At 43.3% G+C, this 22,361-nt stretch overlaps 1 protein-coding gene across 1 annotated transcript in view; it reads right to left on the bottom strand.

The window, feature by feature from the left end:
- Window positions 1-22,361, bottom strand: part of ABCD2 (ATP binding cassette subfamily D member 2) — a 53,200-nt gene that overhangs the window by 12,262 nt on the left and 18,577 nt on the right. Inside the window, exons 4-6 of the mRNA XM_083463457.1 lie at window positions 18,843-19,011; window positions 15,003-15,097; window positions 8,227-8,372 (exon numbers count right to left, since the gene is read on the bottom strand). Coding sequence (XP_083319583.1) covers window positions 8,227-8,372; window positions 15,003-15,097; window positions 18,843-19,011 — 410 coding nt within the window. The remainder of the gene's footprint in view (window positions 1-8,226; window positions 8,373-15,002; window positions 15,098-18,842; window positions 19,012-22,361) is intronic.

Below are 22,361 nucleotides of genomic sequence, written 5' to 3'. Positions count from 1 at the left end.
CCAGAATTGGCCTCCACAGTCACTTATGGACTCATTGTTAAAACCGTGTTTATGGAAGACAATCTTACTCGGCTACGAGTGACTGTCAAAGAAAGAATATTTTTGAGCAGAAAGAGTAATTGCTTTGTTGTTGTTTTATGACAGGTTGAAGATTCATCCTAAACACCTTGTGGGAATTTTTGGTTTACAGTTCCACAATGTTTGTTTTCACATGAAAACTTAGTCTACTTTTATAGAAGTAGATACTAGAAAAACATTTTCACGGAATCAGATGCAATACCTACATAAACATGATATTAACTGTAACTCCAAGGCTTGTGTTTCAGATCATCTGTGACATATCAGGACAGAGCACCAGTGAATATTTGCTTGACATTACATGATAGCTACCCAGAAATAAGAGAGCAAATATTACAATGTATTTGGACAGAGGCTATATAATATTATAAGCCATTTGAGCAAAGGACTCTGTTTTATGTGTGAGAATCCCCAGAATCTCTGTTTTACTTGCTTTTATACACTTGCATATGTTTTGAGGTTGTTTTATTGGTTTTTTGTTATATTATTTGTTTTGATGGATATCGTTTTTATACTAGAGATAGTGTACACCACTTAGGGGTTTTTAAAGGGCTAAAAGGTTTAGAAATTCCTTTAAATAAATAACTAAACAATGAAACATATGATGAGCACAGCAGTTGTCGGAGGATTCAGGATCAATATGCGCATGTGAAATGAGCTTAAGGCGGAACTGTGGTCTTTTGCTGTGGCTCAGTAAAGGAATTCATTTGCTCTGGGCATTTAAAAAGAAAACTGCATTCACTGAATACTGGCACCCAGTGCTCAAAAAAATGCTTCCTTCTTTGTGTTACATGGACACATCTCACATGAATGTTACATGTGACAAATGACATTGACTCAGTACGAAATCAGAGTCAGGATGTGGCATGACCAAAAAACGTTACATTCTTACGGGTTTTCCAGCTTGGTTTTTTGCTTTCTACAAATGCGTATGTACATATTACACATGATACTATGTGTTCCCATGTCAGAAAGCTGTAATAATATTACCTGAATTTATTATTGATAATTTTACCCGATGCTGAAAACAAATGTGATCAGAGGACTCTGGCCATTCCTTCCTTCCTTCCTTCCTTCCTTCCTTCCTTCCTTCCTTCCTTCCTTTCTATACTGCATTTCACAAGGGTCTTTATCTTCACAGCAGTGGGAAGAGAGACAGTGTGGTGCAGTGGTTACAGTGCTGGACTGGGACCAAGCAGACCTAGGCTCAAATTCCCATTCAACCACAAAGCTCAATGAGGGGCTCTGGGCCAGTCATGCTCTCTCAGCCTAACCTACTTCAGAAGGTTGTTGTGGGGATGAAATGGGAAAGGGGGATCAAGTCATCTCCAGCTCCTTGGAAGCAAGGTGCGATATAATTGCAATAATAATAAGTGCTAAAGATAAAGCAAATCTCTGACCGGAGAGGCGGTTGTCTCCAGTTCTCACATGCAGTGGGCATCACTATAGTGAAATCTCTGAGAAGACCGCCAGCTCAATCCACAATTCCTCACACACCATTTGCACGCGATGCAATTCCACACGAATATTATTTGGATGATGGTCCATGATGAACTATGTATAAATAGGGGACTGGATCATTTGAAAAGCGATTTAAAAACACAGAATCAGAACTGAGACAAACAACTGGGCAGTGAGAGCTAGTAAAGGTAAAGGGTCCATTAGGTCCAGTCGTGGCCGACTCTGGGGTTGTGGCGCTCATCTCGCTTTATTGGCCAAGGGAGCCGGCGGAGAGCTTCCGGGTCATGTGGCCAGCATGACTAAGCCGCTTCTGGCAAACCAGAACAGCGCACGGAAATGCCGTTTCCCTTCCCGCCGGAGCAGTACCTATTTATCTACTTGCAGTTTGATGTGCTTTTGAACTGCTAGGTGGGCAGGAGCTGGGACCGAGCAACGAGAGCTCACCCCGTCGCGGGGAGTCGAACCGCCGACCTTCTGATCGGCAAGTCCTAGGCTCTGTGGTTTAACCCACAGCACCACCCGCGCCCCTCACGTGAGAGCTAGTATTGGTGGCAATTTCTTAAGGCCTCTGGACTGATTTTATTCTGTTGTTCCTGGGAGAACCATCCCTCCAAAGCTTAGGAATTAGGCTAATATGGGTGCTGGGCTGACACAGCAGTCTTTCAAAACCTGCATCTTACAGATGTGCAATGCACATTTGCTGGAATTCTCAAGGCTAATGGATAGGAAAAAAATATCTATAGAAAAAATGATCTACAGAACACAACGGAAGGCTTTTACAGAACATAAAAACTAAGGGCATTTCTTATACTGAAGACTTTGGTGGGTTAAATACCCATTCCCCATCTCCCAGGAACTTTGGGAACTGTAGTTCTGTAACAGCTTGGTCTTTAACCAAGAATCCTCAACACCTTTAACAAACTGCGATTCTGATGATGCACTGTAAATTTGTACTAAGGGCAGCCTCAATGGTTTTTATGTATGTGACGACAGAGGCAAGGATTCTCTATGAACCAAAATGGAAGACGTGAACACCCTCAAGGGAAGAATGGTTGATAAAAATATTTGTAATATGCAGAGATGGCATATTACTAAAACTGACGGCACTGATAAAACATACAAGTAAAGAATCTTTTAAAGAAGACTGGGAACCCTTTCTAGTCTATAGAAAAAGTTATTTCCCATATGCGAAGAGCACAGTGGGGCCTGAAGTGTAAGAAAATAGCAGAACATATTAGGAAACATGTTAGAAAGGATGAAATTAGATGACGGAACTTTAAAACGCAATTATATGTAGAGGTAAAGGGACCCCTGACCGTTAGGTCCAGTCGTGGCCGACTCTGGGGTTGCGGCGTTCATATCTCGCTTTACTGGCCGAGGGAGCGGGCGTACAGCTTCCGGGTCATGTGGCCAGCATGACTGACTAAGCCGCTTCTGGCGAACCAGAGCAGTGCATGGAAACGCTGTTTACCTTCCCGCCGGAGTGGTACCTATTTATCTACTTGCCCTTTGACGTGCTTTCGAACTGCTAGGTTGGCAGGACCTGGGACTGAACAACGGGAGCTCACCCCGTCACGGGGATTTGAACTGCCGACCTTCTGATCGGCAAGCCCTAGGCTCAGTGGTTTAACCCACGGCGCCACCCACGTCCCTAATTGTATGTAACTTGGGTTATAAACATTAATGTTGGACGAGAAGGAAGTCACTAGTTTTGTTGAATTGGAATATGATTGTTGAGTATCAAATGTAACTTTCTATATGGAATAAAGAATAAAATATTTATTGTAATAAAATAAAATAAAATAAAATAAAATAAAAATGTACCGTAGATTTGCCCTGTTGGAAGTTAAGTTCTGTTATATACATCTGCCCATCATGACGATGGAGGAACTGCTAAAATATACACGTCTGGTGGAATGTCTAACGAAGAGCATCTTCTTTCTATAGCATTCTCCCACTCCATTGAAATAAGTTCAAGGGTGTTTTAGGGCAAGCTGCAGTTTCCACAACTCTCTCCAGATATAAATAATTGATTTGAGCCCAAAATAGCCAACCGTAAGCTTTCCTCTCCAGTATCCAAGAGCGCCTGCTAAATATTTCAAGGAGCTCAATTACCAAGCCTGAGCATAATTACCTTACACCCGCTAACATAGTTTACGGGGCTCGGATCATAGAGCTTTCCCAGCACGATGCGTAATTAGAAGCTGCTGTCACAGGCAGAAATATATTATTGCACAATAAACAACCGAACCGCAGAAAGAGCACAAATCCTTAATCTGGAAAGGAAGCCGTGCGATTGAAGGATAAGCCAGGTTAAGCAACGCTCCTTGATTTCATGAAATTTTTATCGGCTCCCTTGCAGCCACGCAAATCAGAAACTGCCTCCGTCAGGGATTCAGAACCACTGGGGAGACGCAGCAGGGAGCTGGCTGTCAATCACGATAAAGTCAGCGCTATGAAATCTCAAGCAGCTGTCAGGACATTTCCTGCCCTTTATGACACTTCCTTTGTAAGGCTCAGGTGCCAAACGGAGGAGCCGTAGAGTTGGGGAAAAGATTACAAGAACACATGGCCTGAACGTAATGCATGACCGTGACATGCAAGTAAAAAAGGCGGTCAACTTTCTTGTTACATCACCACTTGGGAGCACACTGATGAAGAGCTGTTGCTGACATGATCGTGATTGCTATTATAATTTACATCCAAGCCAGTACAAGTATTTGAACAACTGCCACCCTAACAAATAGATGTCAGTATCTGTTTCAAGCTGGGAGGCACATTGGGAAAACTGGCCAAATCTATAGTAAGACAGAAGCAGTTACCGTGTTGGACTGAATATAAGCCTCACTTTTCCCCCAAATTCCGACCGCGAAAAGTTAAAGTGGGGCTTAAATTCGTGACCTTACAAAAAATGGGCTTTTACGACATTGCTGCTGAAACAGATATACAGTAAAACGGAATGGGTGTGAGTGCCTGCGGAATTTTAAGGGAGCGGCTTATATTTGGGTATTGCCTTTTTTTTTTTTCTTCCCCCCCCCCTTGAATTTTAAAGGTGTGGCTTATATTCGGGTGCGGCTTATATTCGGGCCAATACGGTATGTGAAACCATTCTAAACTACGTGCAGAACTGAGATGGGATAGGTTGACATGGCAAAACTATGTAAATATGTGCAACCAAAGGCCTACAAAAAGAGGGTGGGAAAGAAGTACCACATTCCTAAGATACGGCGACCGGGGGGAAAGTATTCAGTGGGCAGATGCAAGACATGTAGATTTTTGAAATGGGATGTGGGTAGCTGAATCAGTTTACAGTGGTAGCTCTGGATGCGAACGGGATCCATTCCGGAGCCCCATTCGCATCCTGAAACGAACGCAACCCGCGTCTCTGCGTGCTGCGATTCGCCGCTTCCGCACATGCACGTGACGTCATTTTGAGCATCTGCGCATGCGCAAGTGACAAAACCCGGAAGTAATGCGTTCCGTTACTTCCGGGTCACCGTGGAGCGCAACCTGAAAATACTCAACCTGAAGCTACTTCAACCCGAGGTATGACTGTATAGTGACTGTACGGTTATGTTTCCTGCTAAGCCTACGAAGACAGAATTCGGAGTCAGGGAACTCTGAAGAAAGGGCTGGGCATAAAGAATTGAAATATTCTACTGCACCACACAACCCAATAGGGAGGAATGGTTAGAGTGGAGGAGGCACCCATCAGGCCCAGGGTCAGTGAAGATGGAAGCTAGGTTCAGAAAGCTCTGGGATGGGTGGGTGGGTGTGTCATATTGCTAGCTCTGGGTCTGAGTATTGGATACTCAAATCTGCAATCCATCCAGGAAGCTCCTTGGGCCAGTGATCCTATCACAGCTTAACCCACACTGGGCTGATCTTGTTCTATAACATGGGGAGGGGAAGGAGCCTGAGCTTCTTGAAGAACAGCAGAAGCAGCTGGGAAGAGAAGAGTTCAGGATATTAAAAATAATAATTTTATTAAGCTGTGTGTTCTTGATTCTCAATTCCTGAACCCCACCGCCTGAGCTTCTTGAAGAACAGCAGAAGCAGCTGGGAAGAGAGGAGTTCAGGGATAATTAAAAATAATAATTTTATTAAGCTGTGTGTTCTTGATTCTCAATTCCACCCTTTTACGTGGTTTTGTATGGTTTGTGGCATTTTGTGCATTGTGACTTGCCGTTGCTTTTATCGATTGTAGTTTAGTAATTCTTTATTGTAAGTGTAAGCTGTTTAAATGTCAGCAAATAATACTATTTACTATTAGATTCTAATGGATTGTTGAATCTTGCTTTATTTGATATGTTGTTTATTTTAAAGTTACTGTTAGTGTTTTGTATTGGGTCAGACTGTTGTTATTAATGTTGGATGTTTTATTATGTTTTTATATGTGTTGGAAGCCGTCCAGAGTTGCTGGGGCAACCCAGCCAGATGGGTGGGGTATAAAATTATTATTATTATTATTATTATTATTATTATTATTATTATTAGATAAGATGGTGAATGTAATAAGTAATAGCAAGAAGTATTAAAATAATCTGCAATACCAATTAAATGAAGAAAGCAAAATTATGTAAAAAATGTTTGCTTTGGATGTAATCTACATCGTTTTTATTATTTTTAAAAAGGGTTTTTAAAAAGTTATTACGTGACATTTACACACACCTTAGGGCGCAAGTGTAAATATGAGTTCCTTAACTTTGACCAAATCCTCCGTCATTCAAAACCTCCCAGGCAAGGGGCATTATAAATATCAACTTTGACGTTGTGCAAAGTATTTTAGGAAATATAATCTCTGTCTGGGATTTCTCTAACTCTAAGCCCTGCTTCTAATTAGCAGACGGCCAGAATGCCTGGGACGCTAGGGGAGAAAATGACAGTTAATCTCTAAAGCTAATATTCCCTCCTGGAGACTTGCCCAGGTTACTCCTATACATTCTATAATGGTAAATAGTATTGTCACGTTTCTGGGCCGTATCTCATGCTGTATCAGTAGGCACAATGATACAAAAACAATTCCTCAGGCTATCTGTGTATTCACTTATAAATGGAGAGTTCTTACGGATGAAGGCAAGCAAAATTCTCAATTAAACCATATGGAATCAAGACAATCCCCATCTGGGCAGATTCAACTAGGGCTACATTTAATTAGGAAGACAACACAGCATGTTGCCTTAAAGGGCTAGTCTACTAATTCAGAGAAATCCAATACAAATAGTGGCATTTGCAAACTGTGCTGAGTAAGATTCAAGCAGACAATGGCTGCAACGTCTCCTTCATTATTGATTTTCGGGAGAAGTTAAAAAACATTCCTGTTTACCCATGCATTTGATGGCTAAAAGAAACAGGTCAGGACAACTTGAAACCAGTAAGCTTTTAGATATCCTTTTTAAAAAATGTTCTTAAAGGTAAAGGGTAAAGGGACCATCAGGTCTAGTTGTGACCGACTCTGGGGTTGTGGCGCTCATTTCGCTTTATTGGCCGAGGGAGCCAGCGTACAGCTGGTCATGTGGCCAGCATGACTAAGCCACTTCTGGCAAACCAGAGCAGCGCACGGAAATGCCGTTTACCTTCCCGCTGGAGCGGTACTTATTTATCTACTTGCACTTTGACGTGCTTTCGAACTGCTAGGTTGGCAGGAGCTGGGACCACCCATGTCCCCAAAATGTTCTTAGGTGGGTTCAAAATATTTTAAATAGGTTTTTGATACATTTAGAAATGTATTGTTTTGACGTTTTTGATGTTGGCTGCCCTGGGCGACTTTGGGAAGAAAGATGGCATAAATAATGACATAAATCCATAGATGTTTTCCTGCACTAGCCCAGTTGTGGTGAGGCCTTGGCCCTTCAGATGTCGCTGAACTACATCTCCCATCACTCCTGGCCACACTTGTTGGGGCTGATGGGAGTTGTAGTTATAAGCACCTGAAGGTCCACAAGTTCCACACACACCACCAGAAGCCCCTTTCCCTTGAAAGATATTCACACAGAAAAGCCCTCTGGTGGTTTAAGCTTATTGTCCCCACTTCAGTTGAGAGTTATTCATGGCTGAATCTCATGGAAAGCAACAATACCAGCTCTTCCATTGCTTTCAGCAGCTAGGTAAGAGCTAATGTGCTTTTCATGTTAGGAGTGGGCAGTTTTTAATCAAGCTATTGCACAAGATCCAAACATCATAAAAAGTCCCACTTGCTTTTGTCAAGATAGAGCAATATTCTGCTGTTGGACCACCCTAATTACTCTTCAAATTGGTGCTTACCCTGTGTCTGTATCTGGCGATGAGTAAGTCCCCTCCTTTCCTATATCCTTCCACCTACCACGCCAGTGTGAAAATTTCAATGATCCTCCTTTTGATTTTTCCCGTTTAGAGATTGAGAAGCATCCCTAGTGTCACTCTAGTGGAAGCTAGTGTAGCCTTTTAAGAAGTCTGTCAACAGTTGTTGACTGTGGCCTTTCTCTCGTTTTTCTAAAACCAATACCTGCCCCCTGCCCCAATCCGAGAAATCAAAGAAGCCCAGCTGACACTCATAGACCTCCGATAATCTTATATTGGTTCATGGTTTTTAATTGTTTTGTTCCTTTGAGTTGCCTTTGAGCACTATATTTCCAAAAAGCAGGAAACACTTGTTATTTATAAAAAATATATTGTTTTGCGAAAACAGATACAAGTAAAAGCACAAACCTCTGAGGAATGTAGAACATATGCTGAGGAGGTGGTTTGTAAAGAACTCCTTCATAGACAGGCCACAAACCACTTAGAATCCTGAAGAGAGAACTCTTCCCACAACCATTAGGTCCAGTGATTAGTAGATGCATACCTTCTTCCACCTACAAGTTATGAGAAACACAATAACCTTTGAGAAAGCAATTATTTCCACCAACAATCTAACACAGGACTGGCTTGGATGCAACGTTAACCAAAGCTTAGAGTTATGACAATGCGTCTCAACAAACTATGGTTTTCTGTCTGAACTTCAAACTACAGCTTAGGAAGCAGGCTTGTTTCAAGCAACCATAGTTATGACAAACCACAGTTTAGGGTTTAGGCAACATGCTAAACTGTGGTTAATCTAACATGGAAGCGGAAGCTTCCCATCTCTTTCTTGTTGCTGCGGCGAAAGAGGCGAGGCGGGAGGGCAATGCAAGCTGGAATGTTAAACCACAGTTTAGCATTAAAGAGTGTTTTTTATGCACATGATTCTCAGCGATCCACACAATTGACCTTTTTAATATTAAGTTTGGGGGAAACACGGCAGTGAAGAAGAATGCTGCAGTGAGAATTATGCATAAAAAACACTCTTAGACTAGTCTTCTGTGCTCCCACTGTGGCTTGGACAGGAAAAAAGCAATCGAAGCATAAATGTGGAGTCCCATTTACCATAACCAAGAACAGTGGCTTCATATATATAGTTCATAGCTTGTGTTTTATTCCTGTGTGCTTCCTCTATTGGCTATAAACCAACTGCAGTTTGTTTTTTACTAAGTAGGGACATTTGGCTTCTGCAAAAATAGGTGTGTGAAAAACACGCCCATGTAACATGTGCCATAATCAACTAGAGTCCCAATATTTCTTGGACTGGGCCTACAGTTTTAGGACAAAACCTTTCCTCGGTTGACTTAACCACACTAAGGTCAAAATCGTAACATTTGCTTTCCACAATGTGTTGAGTTTTGCGGTCTTTATGAACTGAGATTAATATGGGAAATCTAGGATCTCATTCTATGTCAGCAATTTGTCGTTAGTGAAAATGCATATGATTATATTTAGATGTAAATGAATATCAGAGCGGAGGAAGTAAACTATATATAAACATGGCATTTTTTCGCCAGAATTTTTACCCCTTCTGCACTTAGAAAGTGTCTCTTTTCAAAGAGACCATGTATAGTTCCAACAATCATAAACGCTATAGTGCTAATAAAGTATGAGACACCCCCTTCTCCCCCAAAAAACTAATTACACACACACAGAGAGAAGTGGGAACTGATACCCTATGCCACAATCTCATACCATTGTGTGTAAAACGTTATCATTGTGTGGTACTGCCAATTGCTTGGGTTATTCCCACCTGATATATATTCCCCTACTGCCAAATGAGGAATGGCGCAGTCCGTAGAGCAGAAGACTCTTAATCTCAGGGTTGTGGGTTCAAGCCCCACATTGGCTGAAAGATTCCTGTACTGCAAGGGGGTTGGACTAGATGACCCTCGTGGTCCCTTCCAACTCTGCAATTCTACAAATCTATGATTCCTAGGGAAGTGCTGAGCAGGCGAGGAAGACCCACACGATCAGCCCTGGCCACATGGTTGCAATATTAGCACACATTCCCTACTGGGAATTCCCCACTAAGATGTTCTGTGGGGGGGGGGGTGAAAGATTTCCTGGTGTTTACAGTGGTACCTCGGGTTAAGTACTTAATTCGTTCTGGAAGTCTGTTCTTATCCTGAAACTGTTCTTAACCTGAAGCACCACTTTAGCTAATGGGGCCTCCTGCTGCTGCTGCGCCGCCGGAGCACGATTCTGTTCTTATCCTGAAGCAAAGTTAACCTGAAGCACTATTTCTGGTTTAGCGGAGTCTGTAGACTGAAGCGTATGTAACCTGAAGTGTATGTAACCCGAGGTACCACTGTATTTCCTAGCACTGAAAGTTCTAGGAATAAAGGTGTACCTACTAATTCGCCAGGTATAAAGCACCGTATTTTTCGCTCTATAAGACGCACTTTTCCCCTCCTAAAAAGGGGAAATGTGTGTGCGTCTTATGTAGCGAGTGCAGGCTGCGCAGCTATCCCAGAAGCCAGAAGAGCAAGAGGAATGGGTGTGCACCAATCCCTCTTGCTCTTCTGGCTTCAGCGATAGCCACGCCAAGCCTCTTGAGCGCAGCCGGAGCGCTCCTGTCTCTTCGCTCAAGAGGCTTTGCGTTGCTTTCTTGTTTTCCTCCTCTAAAAACTAGGTGCGTCTTATGGCCGGGTGCGTCTTATGGAGCGAAAAATACGGTATTGCTGGCTCACGGCATCTACATGATCAGCTCTCAGCCAATTAATGTGGCTGAAAAAGTTTATCACATCAATGGGCCAACAGCTGATTTGCATATGAAGCCATGCAATGCTATCCACTTGGTGAAGTACTGGGTTCACCATCACCATCATTATCATCATCATCATCATCATCACATATGACTCACCCCCCCACCCCATGAGGAAGCAGCGTGGAACAATTATATCACATGGATCTATGCATACGTAGGGAGAGAGGTTATATGCTTCTATTCTTTACTGTGGAGGAAGCCCCTAAAAGGATCCTCGAGGGAAAATTATGGGCTATCTGGAAAACCACATAGTCCAGTTCCATTGCTGATACTCTGCCATTTATGGTGTCCTCTGCTCAGGTGGGTCCTGCTTCATCTCAGCGAATGGAACTACAGAACACACAGAAATTAATGTGTGCAGTTGATGTATTAAAATGAATGGGAAAGCCAGAGAAACTCTTGGGTGCACATCTGTGCTGAAGCACTTATGTGTCAGGATCAGGAAACAGCATCAAAAACACAGAAGCACAAAGATAAATTCCCTCCCTTACTGATCATGTCCTAATTTAATTATTATTTTTTAGATTCTGCTCTGAAGTTTGCAATTCCGTAGCTTGCACATTTGCTTAGTTCCTTAAAACTCGAGGTCCGTTTGGCTGGAAATGAGCCATGCTTCAAATCCTGAAGGCTCCTACCGACTTTTAAAAGGAACAGGATCAGTTTACTGATATACAATCCTTGTTTACAGACTGCAAAAAGACAGGTCGTGAATCTCAGGGCCAGTCTCTTCAGATGCACTATGCTATTAATCAGGGGTCACTAACCTAAGACCCGGGGGCCGGATCCGGCACAATCACCTTCTCAATCCTGCCTGCGGACAGTCCTGGAATCAGCCTGTTTTTACATGAGTAGAATGTGTCCTCTTATTTAAACTGCATCTCTGGGTTATTTGTGGGGCATGCCTGGTGATTTTACATGAGTAGAATAAAGTAAAGGTAAAGGGACCCCTAACCATTAGGTCCATTCGTGACCGACTCTGGGGCTGCAGCACTCATCTCGCTTTATTGGCCGAGGGAACCGGCGTTTGTCCGCAGACAGCTTCCGGGTCATGTGGCCAGCATGACTAAGCCACTTCTGGCGAACCAGAGCAGCGCACAGAAACACCATTTACCTTCCCACCAGAGCGGTACCCATTTATCTACTTGCACTTTGATGTGCTTTCAAACTGCTAGGTTGGCAGGAGCAGGGACTGAGCAACGGGAGCTCACCCCGTCACGGGGATTCGAACCGCCGACCTTCTGATTGGCAAGTCCTAGGCTCAGTGGTTTAACCCACAGCGCCACCGGTGTCCCATGAGTAGATTATGTGCTTTTATTTAAAATGCATCTCTGGGTTATTTGTGGGGCATAGGAATTTGTTCATTCCCCCCCCCTTTCAAAATATAGTCTGGCCCCCCACATGGTCTGAGGGACGGTAGACCGGCCCACGGCTAAAAAAGGTTGCTGACCCCTGCTATTAACACTTTTGGTGAAGTGAGAATTTCAGAACACATTTCTTCTCCCACAGTATATGGGGGAAATCCCCACAGTGTTTTGTTTTTTGTAGTTACAGATAGGTAGCCGTGTTGTTCTAAGTTAGTTCTTGGTATGAGCTTTCGTGTGCATGCACACTTCTTCAGATACTTCTTCAGTGTATCTGAAGAAGTGTGCATGCACACGAAAGCTCATACCAAGAACTAACTTAGTTGGTCTTTAAGGTGCTACCGGAAGGAATTTTTTATTTTGTTTTTTGCAATTACTGAGTAAAGTAGAGGCTGACACCTTGCCTTATGTAGAATCTGGCCACTTGCCTTCTAGGTAGCGGCTCCCACCCTGTGGAACGCCCTCCCATCAGATGTCAAGGAGATAAGTAACTATACAGTGGTGCCCCGCAAGACGAATGCCTCGCAAGACGGAAAACTCGCTAGACGAAAGGGTTTTCCGTTTTGGAGGTGCTTCGCAAAACGAATCTCCTATGGGCTTGCTTCGCAAGACCACAATGTCTTGCGAGTTCCTGCGGGGTTTTTTCCCTCCCCCCCTTTTTCTAAGCCGCTAAGCCGCTTATCAGCTGATCCAATAAGCTGATAAGCCGCTAAAAGCCGCTAATAGCGCTAATCCTCTAACCCGTCAATGGGCTTGCTTCGCAAGACGAAAAAACCGCTAGACGAAGAGAATCACAGAACGGATTCTTTTCGTCTTGCGAGGCACCACTGTACAACCTTTAGAAGACATCTGAAGGCAGCCCTGTATGGTGAAGTTTTTAAATGTTTAATGTTTTATTATGTTTTTATATATGTTGGAAGCCGCTGCCCAAAGTGGCTGGGGGAACTCAGTCAGATGGGCAGGGTACAAATTAATAATAATTAATAATCGTAGATTAATAATAATAAGTAATAATAGTAAATAATAATAATAATAATAATAATAATAATAATAATAATAACAATAACAATAATAATAATAATAATAATAATAATAATAATAATAATAAATTCTCAGTAAAGGTGTCTGGATGAAAGCACAGAAAAACTAACTTCTTACTGTAAAGCTAAGTGAAGGGGTCACATCCACATCAGGCACACCCACACGCCCACCTGAATCCTGGGAACTCTAGTTCACCCCTCAACAGAGCTACAGTTCCCAGCACAAACAATCCTCCCACAGATTCTTTGGGGGGATCTGTGTGCTTTAAGTGTGCTGAGAAATAATATATGTATGGAATGTATGCTATCATCCGGCGCAGAAGGATGGGATAGATTAAAGAAGTATACACAAGCTAGTTAAAATTCATTTCAGTAACTAAAAACAAAATCCATAAACCAAGCCCAGTAGGTTCTGTTAATACTTCCAGCCAGCTATCAAGCATGCCTTCCCATCTTCCTGGCCCTCAGGATCACGGATTCTGAAGTCTCAAGGCTGTCTCAGCAGTAGAGCACTCACCCAACTCTAATACTCTTTTCTTGACTTGATAATGTTTTTAAAGCAAGAAGCAGAACTGCTTGTCTACTTAGGAGGCAAAGACAGGACATCTAACGGTAGCAATGGAACCCAAGAGTAGCTCTTAGGTGCTCTGAGCGTTCCAGCTGTCGTTATTAACCTGGAAATGGCATGATAATGGAAAAAGGGCATCCTCACTGTCTAGCCCTCTTTGCACATCCCAGTCCACACATTTAAATCAACGCATTGAGGGTGGCAGAACTGCAGCAACGGGCCTTGTCCTTAAGCTAAGGGCCTGTGTGCCAGTGACCCCATCCCCAATAGTTTAGTCAGTATAGCTGAAATCACTAACTGAACAGCGTCTGAAGGACTTGGAGCAACAGAACAACCTGGCCATTATGAAGAAGCGCTGGCCTTGGTATGCCTCCCCCCCCCCCCCCCCAGTTTGACTCCCTGGCACCATATTTGTATAAATTAACTATCCCAAAATACAGATGTGCCTTCACATTGGCCAGATTGGATGTGATGCCCTCTGCCATACTTGAGGGCAGATAGCGAAGGATTCCAACTGAGAAGCGACTCTGCCCCTCTGGAAACAGTGGCTCGTGTCCTCCTGTCTTGCCCTCTTTATAAAGACCTGAGGAATGAGATCATCACCCCACTCCTACTTAACATCCCAGGCCGCCCATCTGAGGCCACGTTGTTCTTCCTGTTGTCAGATCAGAATGATCAGACAACAGCAAAAGTTGCTAGGTTTATCGAGGGTGCAATGAGATTAAGGGCCACTATTTGAACGATGGTCTTGGTCATTTGATGGTCCTTTTTATCCATTGTTGTTGTTTTTTAATTGTATATATTGCTTGTTTTATGTTGCTACGGCCGTTGGCTAATGCAAATAAAGTTTATCTATCTATCTAGTCAGTATAGCACGGAACTCTTAATCTCAGGGTGATGCGTTCAAGGCCCACGTTGGGTAACAGTTTTTTGCTTCCCAGGGGGTTGGACTAGATGACCCTTGCTGTCCCTTCTGGCTATATACTTCTATGATCCACTCATTGGGTGGAACAAGAAAAAGGACTGTACTTACACGGGGCCTGTATACATGGCAAGGGCTCCTTACTACAAGTACTGATCCTAGATGTGTAATAGTTTACATGCATGTATAGTCTTTTCTCATAATCTCTGCAATGGACAGGGGCAAAAACCAATAGATGCCTGTTTTCCTCTGCACATTGATTTAATGTGCGGGCCGCAGCATGGGAAAGGGAATCCTGTCTCCCTGTTTACCAAAGTCAGAGAAACTATAAGCTTCTAGCTCTGAGTCACTACGTCTGCTTTGCTTGATTCCCCCTCTTTTATATATTGTTGTCCAATTAATTAACAGAAGGTACATGAACTGCATGCTGCATTTATGCTAACTGTGGTGGCCACGGTCGGAAGATTCTTGCACATCGTCTTACTTTGAAGTTTAGCCTTGACGCCACCACATCTCCATTTGGGGTAATGATAGGAACGTTTTCACAGATAATTCCATGATCAACATCTATTACTCTTCCTACAAGTAAAACAAACAAACAAAAATTACAACATGTTAGTGAAGCACACACATGTACAGGAAGACAGACAAAAAGCTGTCAGTCTTGGGAGGGCTTATTCATGCAACGGACCCCTGACCGTTAGGGTCCAGTCGCGAACAACTCTGGCTTTACGGCACTCATCTCGAATTACTGGCCAGGGGAGCCAGTGTACAGCTTCCGGGTCATGTGGCCAGCATGATTAAGCCGCTTCTGGTGAACCAGAGCAGCGCACAGAAACGCCGTTTACCTTCCCGCCAGAGTGGTACCTATTTATCTACTTGCACTTTGATGTGCTTTCGAACTGCTAGGTTGGCAGGAGCAGAGACCGAACAACGGGAGCTCACCCCGTCGCGGGGATTCGAACCGCTGACCTTCTGATTGGCAAGCCCTAGGCTACAGCACAACTTCTGAACCCACCCTTCTCCTTTCAGGATCTTCTAAGTCTGCAAAGCACTCCTTGGCTTCACCTTCACTTAGCATTAGAGAGAATGAATGGTATTAGGGGTGATTAAACAGCATTAAAGCACACTGCATGGTTATTTCTTTTAAGTCCCAGCAGATGGAGCATGAACGCTCTTTCCAGCCTTTAGCTGGAATACGGTGTTGTGTGTTGGGCCTTACATCCTTTTGGCTGGATGTGAAGGGCACTGCCTTACCTAATGCTAAACAGGAGTCTGTTTCTCTCTGTGAATCTGATCTTAAACATTACACTGAAGCCAGCCTCTAGCTTCTGAATTCACTGGTTTAGCATTGTATTTCAATATCCAAAGCATGCTTCGCTACAGATGAGCAGAAACTGTTCAGAAAGTAATAAGAAAGGTGGAGCCATTTGACTTTTTTTTTAACTTATATGAATCCACGTGTCTAACCTAAATACTGAAACCCTTCTTCATCGCAAGAATGTATCACTGAATGAATGCAATACCTTTTCTCAAAGACTTAAAACTGTTCCAAATAGTTGAAAACTATTCAACTATTGTTCCTAATGTAAAATAAACAATAGATTCATTATAAAGTCTGGCAGCATTTCTCTGAAGATTAACAAGAGTTCAGATATGCTTTTAAATAATCCAGATTTGTAACCAGGGAACGACTAAAGCAGTAGCAGCATACTATAGCCACATTTTTGACAATGTATTTATAGATTGACCTTCCCTAACCCCCATTGTTGTATGCCACTATAATTGTAAAAGTAAAGGGACCCCTGACCATTAGGTCCAGTCATGACCGACTGGGGTTGCGGTGCTCATCTCGCTTTATTGGCGTACAGCTTCCGGGTCATGTGGCCAGCATGACTAAGCCGCTTCTGGCGAAACAAGAGCAGCGCACAGAAACGCCGTTGGCCTTCCCACCGGAGCAGTACCTATTTATCTACTTGCACTTTGACGTGCTTTCGAACTGCTACATTGGCAGGAGCAGGGACCGAGCAACAGGAGCTCACCCCGTCGCCGGGATTCGAACTGCCGACCTTCTCATCGGCAAGTCCTAGGCTCTGTGGTTTAACCCACAGCACCACCCGCGTCCCTATAATATTGTAATCTATAATAGTAGATTACAATAAATACAGTAGTGGGCTATATAACTGCTTTATTATACACTTTTGATCATGAGAAGTGAAGGAGACATAACGGTATAGGGTACAATACCTATCCGAGATGTAGTTAGAAATATGTAAAGTGGAGATTGTCTCCTTTACAGTCTCCCTCCTACATAGAAAGGTTCTAATTTTCAACTCATGGACTTTGAAAGAGAGCTGGGAAAACTATCCTCAGAACACAAAACTTAACCAGAAAATGTGGTTACAATTTAGAAAAGTGCACACGATTTGAAACCTCACTGCAGAACCAGAAATTACTTTTCACTAAGTTCTCTTAAAGAATCTTCTAATGAGGGTGAAAGAGGAGAGCGCAAAATATGGTCTGAAGCTCAACATAAAAAAAACTAAGATCATCGCCACTGGGCCCATCACGCCCTGGCAAACAGAAGGGGAAGAAATGGAGGCCGTGAGAGATTTTATTTTCTTGGGCTCCATGATCACTGCAGATGGTAACAGCAGTCACGAAATTAAAAGACGCCTGCTTCTTGGGAGAAGGGCAATGACAGGCCTAGACAGCATCTTGAGAAGTAGAGACATCACCTTGCCGACAAAGGTCCGTATAGTAAAAGCTATGTTTTCCCAGTAGTGATGTGAGAGCTGGACCATAAGAAGGCTGATCGCTGAAGAATTGATGCTTTTGAATTATGGTGCTGGAGAAGACTCTTGAGAGTTCCATGGACTGCAAGAAGATCAAACCTATCCATCCTTAAGGAAATCAGCCCTGAGTGCTCACTGGAAGGACAGATCCTGAAGCTTAGGCTCTAATACTTTGGCTACCTCATCAGAAGAGAAGACTCCCTGGAAAAGACCCTGATGTTGGGAAAGATGGAGGGCACAAGGAGAAGGGGACGGCAGAGGATGAGATGGTTGAACAGTGTTCTCGAAGCTACCAGCATGAGTTTGACCAAACTGTGGGAGGCAGGGGAAGACAGGAGTGCCTGGCGTGCTCTGGTCCATGGGGTCACGAAGAGTTACTAAACAACTAAACAACAACAACATGTGAATAAGGATCACTGAGTTTTCCCAGTAGTGATGTACGTATGGAAGTGAGAGCTGGACCATAAAGAAGGCTGAGTTTGACCAAACTGCGGGAGGCAGTGGAAGACAGGAGTGCCTGGCGTGCTCTGGTCCATGGGGTCATGAAGAGTTGGACACGACTAAACGACTAAACAACAACAAGTTCTCTTAGTTTGAGTAAGTCCTCCAATCCTACCCTATTTCACAACATGCTAGGATGCTGTGGAATTCAATACATATTTAAGGCAGCACCTTAAAAGCCACCATTTAACAAACCTGCAAGCAAGATGACCCCCCAAATAATATACATGTTAATAGACAGAATGAGGGGCGGTCAAAAATCAGCTGTGGGGGGAAAGAGTATGCATTGGAAGCAATGAACAAGAAAAGAGTATTTACTAAGGTTAGTTAAAGAGAAGGGAGATAATGGGGAGGGAAGTTTTCTGGATAAGCCAGGAAATAAAATAAGTATTAGATGAAGAGTTACAACAATTTCTTTAGAGAGGGCTACTGGAAGGCAAGCCGCATGGCGTCCAATGAGAAGTAAGAAGCATGAAGAGGAAAGCAGAATAAGGGAGAGCTGAATGAAAAGATTGGAATTCCATTAGCAGAAGACCTTCACACAAATGTACTCATACAATTCCTGGGATTGTACCAAGGTGGAAAAGTGAAAGTTTGAAATGCCACATTTTTCATTCTATCCTGGAGAATACTAAACTAGAATTATCTTCCTGACATACTATGTTTCCATGTGCAGGGGGATTTTGAAGTGGTGGAGTATTCAGGTATGTCACCTTCCATCTGAAATGGTGCAGCCACAGGAACCAGGTACCATGTTGCTATTATTATTATTATTATTATTATTATTATTATTATTATTTGCACAGATCAGCCTTTAGCATCTCACAGAAAACAGTCTATAAAAGTCAAGAGTTGGATGTGGAATATGCACAGCTGGGACCAGAAGATACCAGGATCTATTATTCTAGGCAAAGGAAATGAATTAAGTGGATAGTTTTGTTAAAATAGCTGTCCCAGGGTTTCAATTTCAAATTGCAAGCTGTTAAAGAGGAATCTTTAAAAAAAAATAAAAATGCATCATTCATTACCCTTGATTTCCAATGGGCCGTCGATATGTTGCTCTGTTTTATCTCTTTTCTTATTGTTGCTTTCACATTCTTGAGAAACAGCTGTCCTTTTGTAAATGCCCCTCTTCACTTCATCGAAGACTGAAAACATGTTGTACACACGAGCTGTGTAGCCTGCTAACTCTGTGACCTGCAAAACGATAAACGATTGCAAAGATTAAAAACAGAACTGTGCCGACGAATTATTGTAGCACGTGCTTTTGCTCTACCAAGCATACCGCCGTGTTATGTGCATTGTGTTCTGTTATTCCAGGGGGAAAAGATGATTCCATGAAAGCAATGAATCCAATTCTGATGGACATTCAGATATTTCTTCCTAAAGATAGGAGCTTCCTATAGAAATCCAGCTTCTTAGCGTAGTGTATGATGATGACACCACCACCTGAAAATCACTGGATGGCAGGGGCAGGAAAAACTTCAGCAGCTTTAAGCTGTCTGTATGTGATTTGTGGACCAATAAACAACAACCTCAAGGAAAGAATAAGTACTTCTCTTTTTCATTTCTGCTGCCAACTTCTTAGAGAAAGGCAACACCATTCACTTGGCTTCAACCAGCATCTGGTGACTGATATAGAAAGCAACTCCAGGCCTAATGTGCTCCTGCTTGCCTGTCAAAGACACACTTTCAGATGCGCTCGTAAACATTAAATTCTAGGCAAGTGTCAGGACACCCCACTGCTTGATTTAAAAGTAGGGTGTGATGCCTGTTTACCAATTTATTCCCCCCTTCCCTCCCGGAAACATTTGTTTGAGATGTTATTTGAAGGAGGAATTTTGCATGTGAACAAAAACTGGATTAATGGTCTGTTGTGGACTCCCCAATTCATCTACATCATGGGTAGGCACACTAAGGCCCGGGGGCCGGATCCGGCCCAATCGCCTTCTCAATCTGGCCCGCGGGCGGTCTGGGAATCAGCGTGTTTTTACATGAGTAGAATGTGTCCTTTTATTTAAAGTGCATCTCTGGGTTATTTGTGGGGCATAGGAATTCATTCATATGTTTTTTTCAAAATATGGTCCGGCCCCCCACAAGGTCTGAAGGACAGTGGACCAGACCCCTGCTGAAAAAGTTTGCTGACCCCTGATCTACATGCATGTGTGCATGCACACACACTCATGCATGCTCACATATCGGGTCAAACACAACAACATTCAGACTACTATTGCACACACTTTCAAGCATACTGTGATTTTTTTATGTCTACGTCCGGCAGTGTTCTGGACATGCCATTGCTGCTGTAGGTGCAGCCAGATTCAGCACAGCATGCATCCACTGTAACCATTTTACATCCCTGCTTTTATTTTGCAATTGATTTTTAAATACAGCTGTAGGATTTTTCGGCTTTAAAAGAAAACGAAGAGAGATGTCCAGCGCTACAACAACATGCTGCTTTAATCCTATACTGCTGCACAACATGAATTCCATAGTGTTATGATCTTACACACCTCTCTTTAACCAGAAAAGCATTTGAGTGATAACTGAAAGATTGACTTTAACAAAACAAAATTGGGGTCATAAAATGGTACCCACCACAAGGGTTATAATGAATGGGTGTTAAGTAGAGATAAATTGCCTTCCTGATCCGTCCCTGCCCATGTCTAAACCCCACTATTTTAAAAAGATTGACAAGTAGTGCTAAAGGCATCTACATTGTAAAAACAGTGATATTCTTCCAATCTCTTTTTAAAAGACTGCTTTTTGCAGTCTGAGAAGAGACAGAAGCTCCACAAGTGAAATAAATAATAACAATTAATAGTAATAATAATAATAATAATAATAAATTTGTATTTATGTACAACCTTTCTGGGATGCGGGTGGCGCTGTGGGTTAAACCACAGAGCCTAGGGCTTGCCGATCAGAATGTAGGCGGTTCGAATCCCCTCGACGGGGTGAGCTCCCATTGCTCAGTCCCTGCTCCTGCCAACCTAGCAGTTCGAAAGCACGTCAAAGTGCAAGTAGATAAATAGGTACCTCTTCGGCGGGAAGATAAACAGCATTTCCGTGCACTGCTCTGGTTCGCCAGAAGTGGCTTAGTCATGCTGGCCACTTGACCCGGAAGCTGTACGCTGGCTCCCTTGGCCAATAAAGCGAGATGAGCGCCATGACCCCAGAGTCAGTCACGACTGTACCTAATGGTCAGGGGTCCCTTTACCTTTACCACCTTTCTGCCTAAGGCATCCAAGGCAATTTACAATTTTTATGGACTAAAACAAATGAGATAACATTTAAAGTTGGCTGTGGGGAGGGAACAGTCCTGCTAGCGCAGGCCTTATTGGTGTCTGCTTCCGGCACATCCTTGCTCCTCCTCACAGTATCCCAATGGATACCATCTGCCCAAGAGAGACAGGAGCAGCCTGGCTGAAGCAGGCCTGGTGTTCTCTGTGCCTCCTTCCCTCGGCCTCTTATTTCTCCTGACAGGGCAGATGGTGAATGACAAGGATTAGATGACAGTGTTGCGTGAGAACCTCATTAAACACGAGTGAACCAAACCTGCGGATTCAACACTGAACATCTATGTGGAAGCACTCCCACAGACACACACCAATTTTACAACAGAATCATTCAGTTGTGTCTTGACCCCAATGAAAGATGCTGCCGTGGAAGTTGCCTGGATTTCTGTGTGTAGGGAAATGTTTGAATGCAAATCCCATCCACCCTCACCGGAATAATGTTGGCTCATTCTACTCAGGTCCTCACTCCCTAATCTGATTCTTTCGCGATGTCTCTGTTATAGATGGCGGCTGAAATTATTCCTATGCCTTTGGCCTTGGCTCAGCCTGTCTTCCAAAAACGTAGGAAACCATACCCAAATTTCTGGGGTGTGCGATGGGGAGAGATTCTGAAAGCTGGCGAGTTCCCAATCCACAAATTATGACAACCCCAAACCATAATGTGCCGTCTCCATCTGCTGGCAGAAAGGAAGTAGGCCAAAACATCTGGACCAGCAAGATGGGTGAAGGCAAAAATCCATTTAGGACAGAACTCAGTTTCCTACAGTGGCCAACCAGATGCCACCAGGAAGCCCACACAGGCTTGAAGCAATAGTTGTCTCCTATTTCTGCTCCCACCAACTGGCATTCAAAGGTACAGTGGTCCCTCAGGTTACAGATGCTACAGGTTACATACGCTTCAGGTTACAGACTCCGCTAACTCAGAAATATTACCTCAGGTTAAGAACTTTGCTTCAGGACAGAAATCGCCCGGTGGTGGCAGCGGTGGCGGCAGCTAAAGTGGTACCTCAGGTTAAGAACAGTTTCAGGTTAAGAACAGACCTCCAGAACGAATTAGGTTCTTAACCCGAGGTACCACTCTATAGTGTATCTGAACCCAGAGGTCACAGCTAGCTATCACCGTCTCCCCTCCCACTTTCCAAAGCCATATAAGCTTGTGGGCATCAGCAGGTCTTCTCAGAGCAAATTCCATAAATTAACTGAGGGCTGGCAGAAGTTTTGGGCTTCATGCCTGGTACTGAGCTCTCT

Source organism: Podarcis liolepis, assembly GCF_965112155.1.
Source record: "Podarcis liolepis genome assembly, chromosome: 10".
NCBI lineage: Eukaryota > Metazoa > Chordata > Lepidosauria > Squamata > Lacertidae > Podarcis > Podarcis liolepis.
The sequence above is the reverse complement of the archived record's forward strand: the minus strand, read 5'-3'. Positions and strand labels throughout refer to the sequence as shown.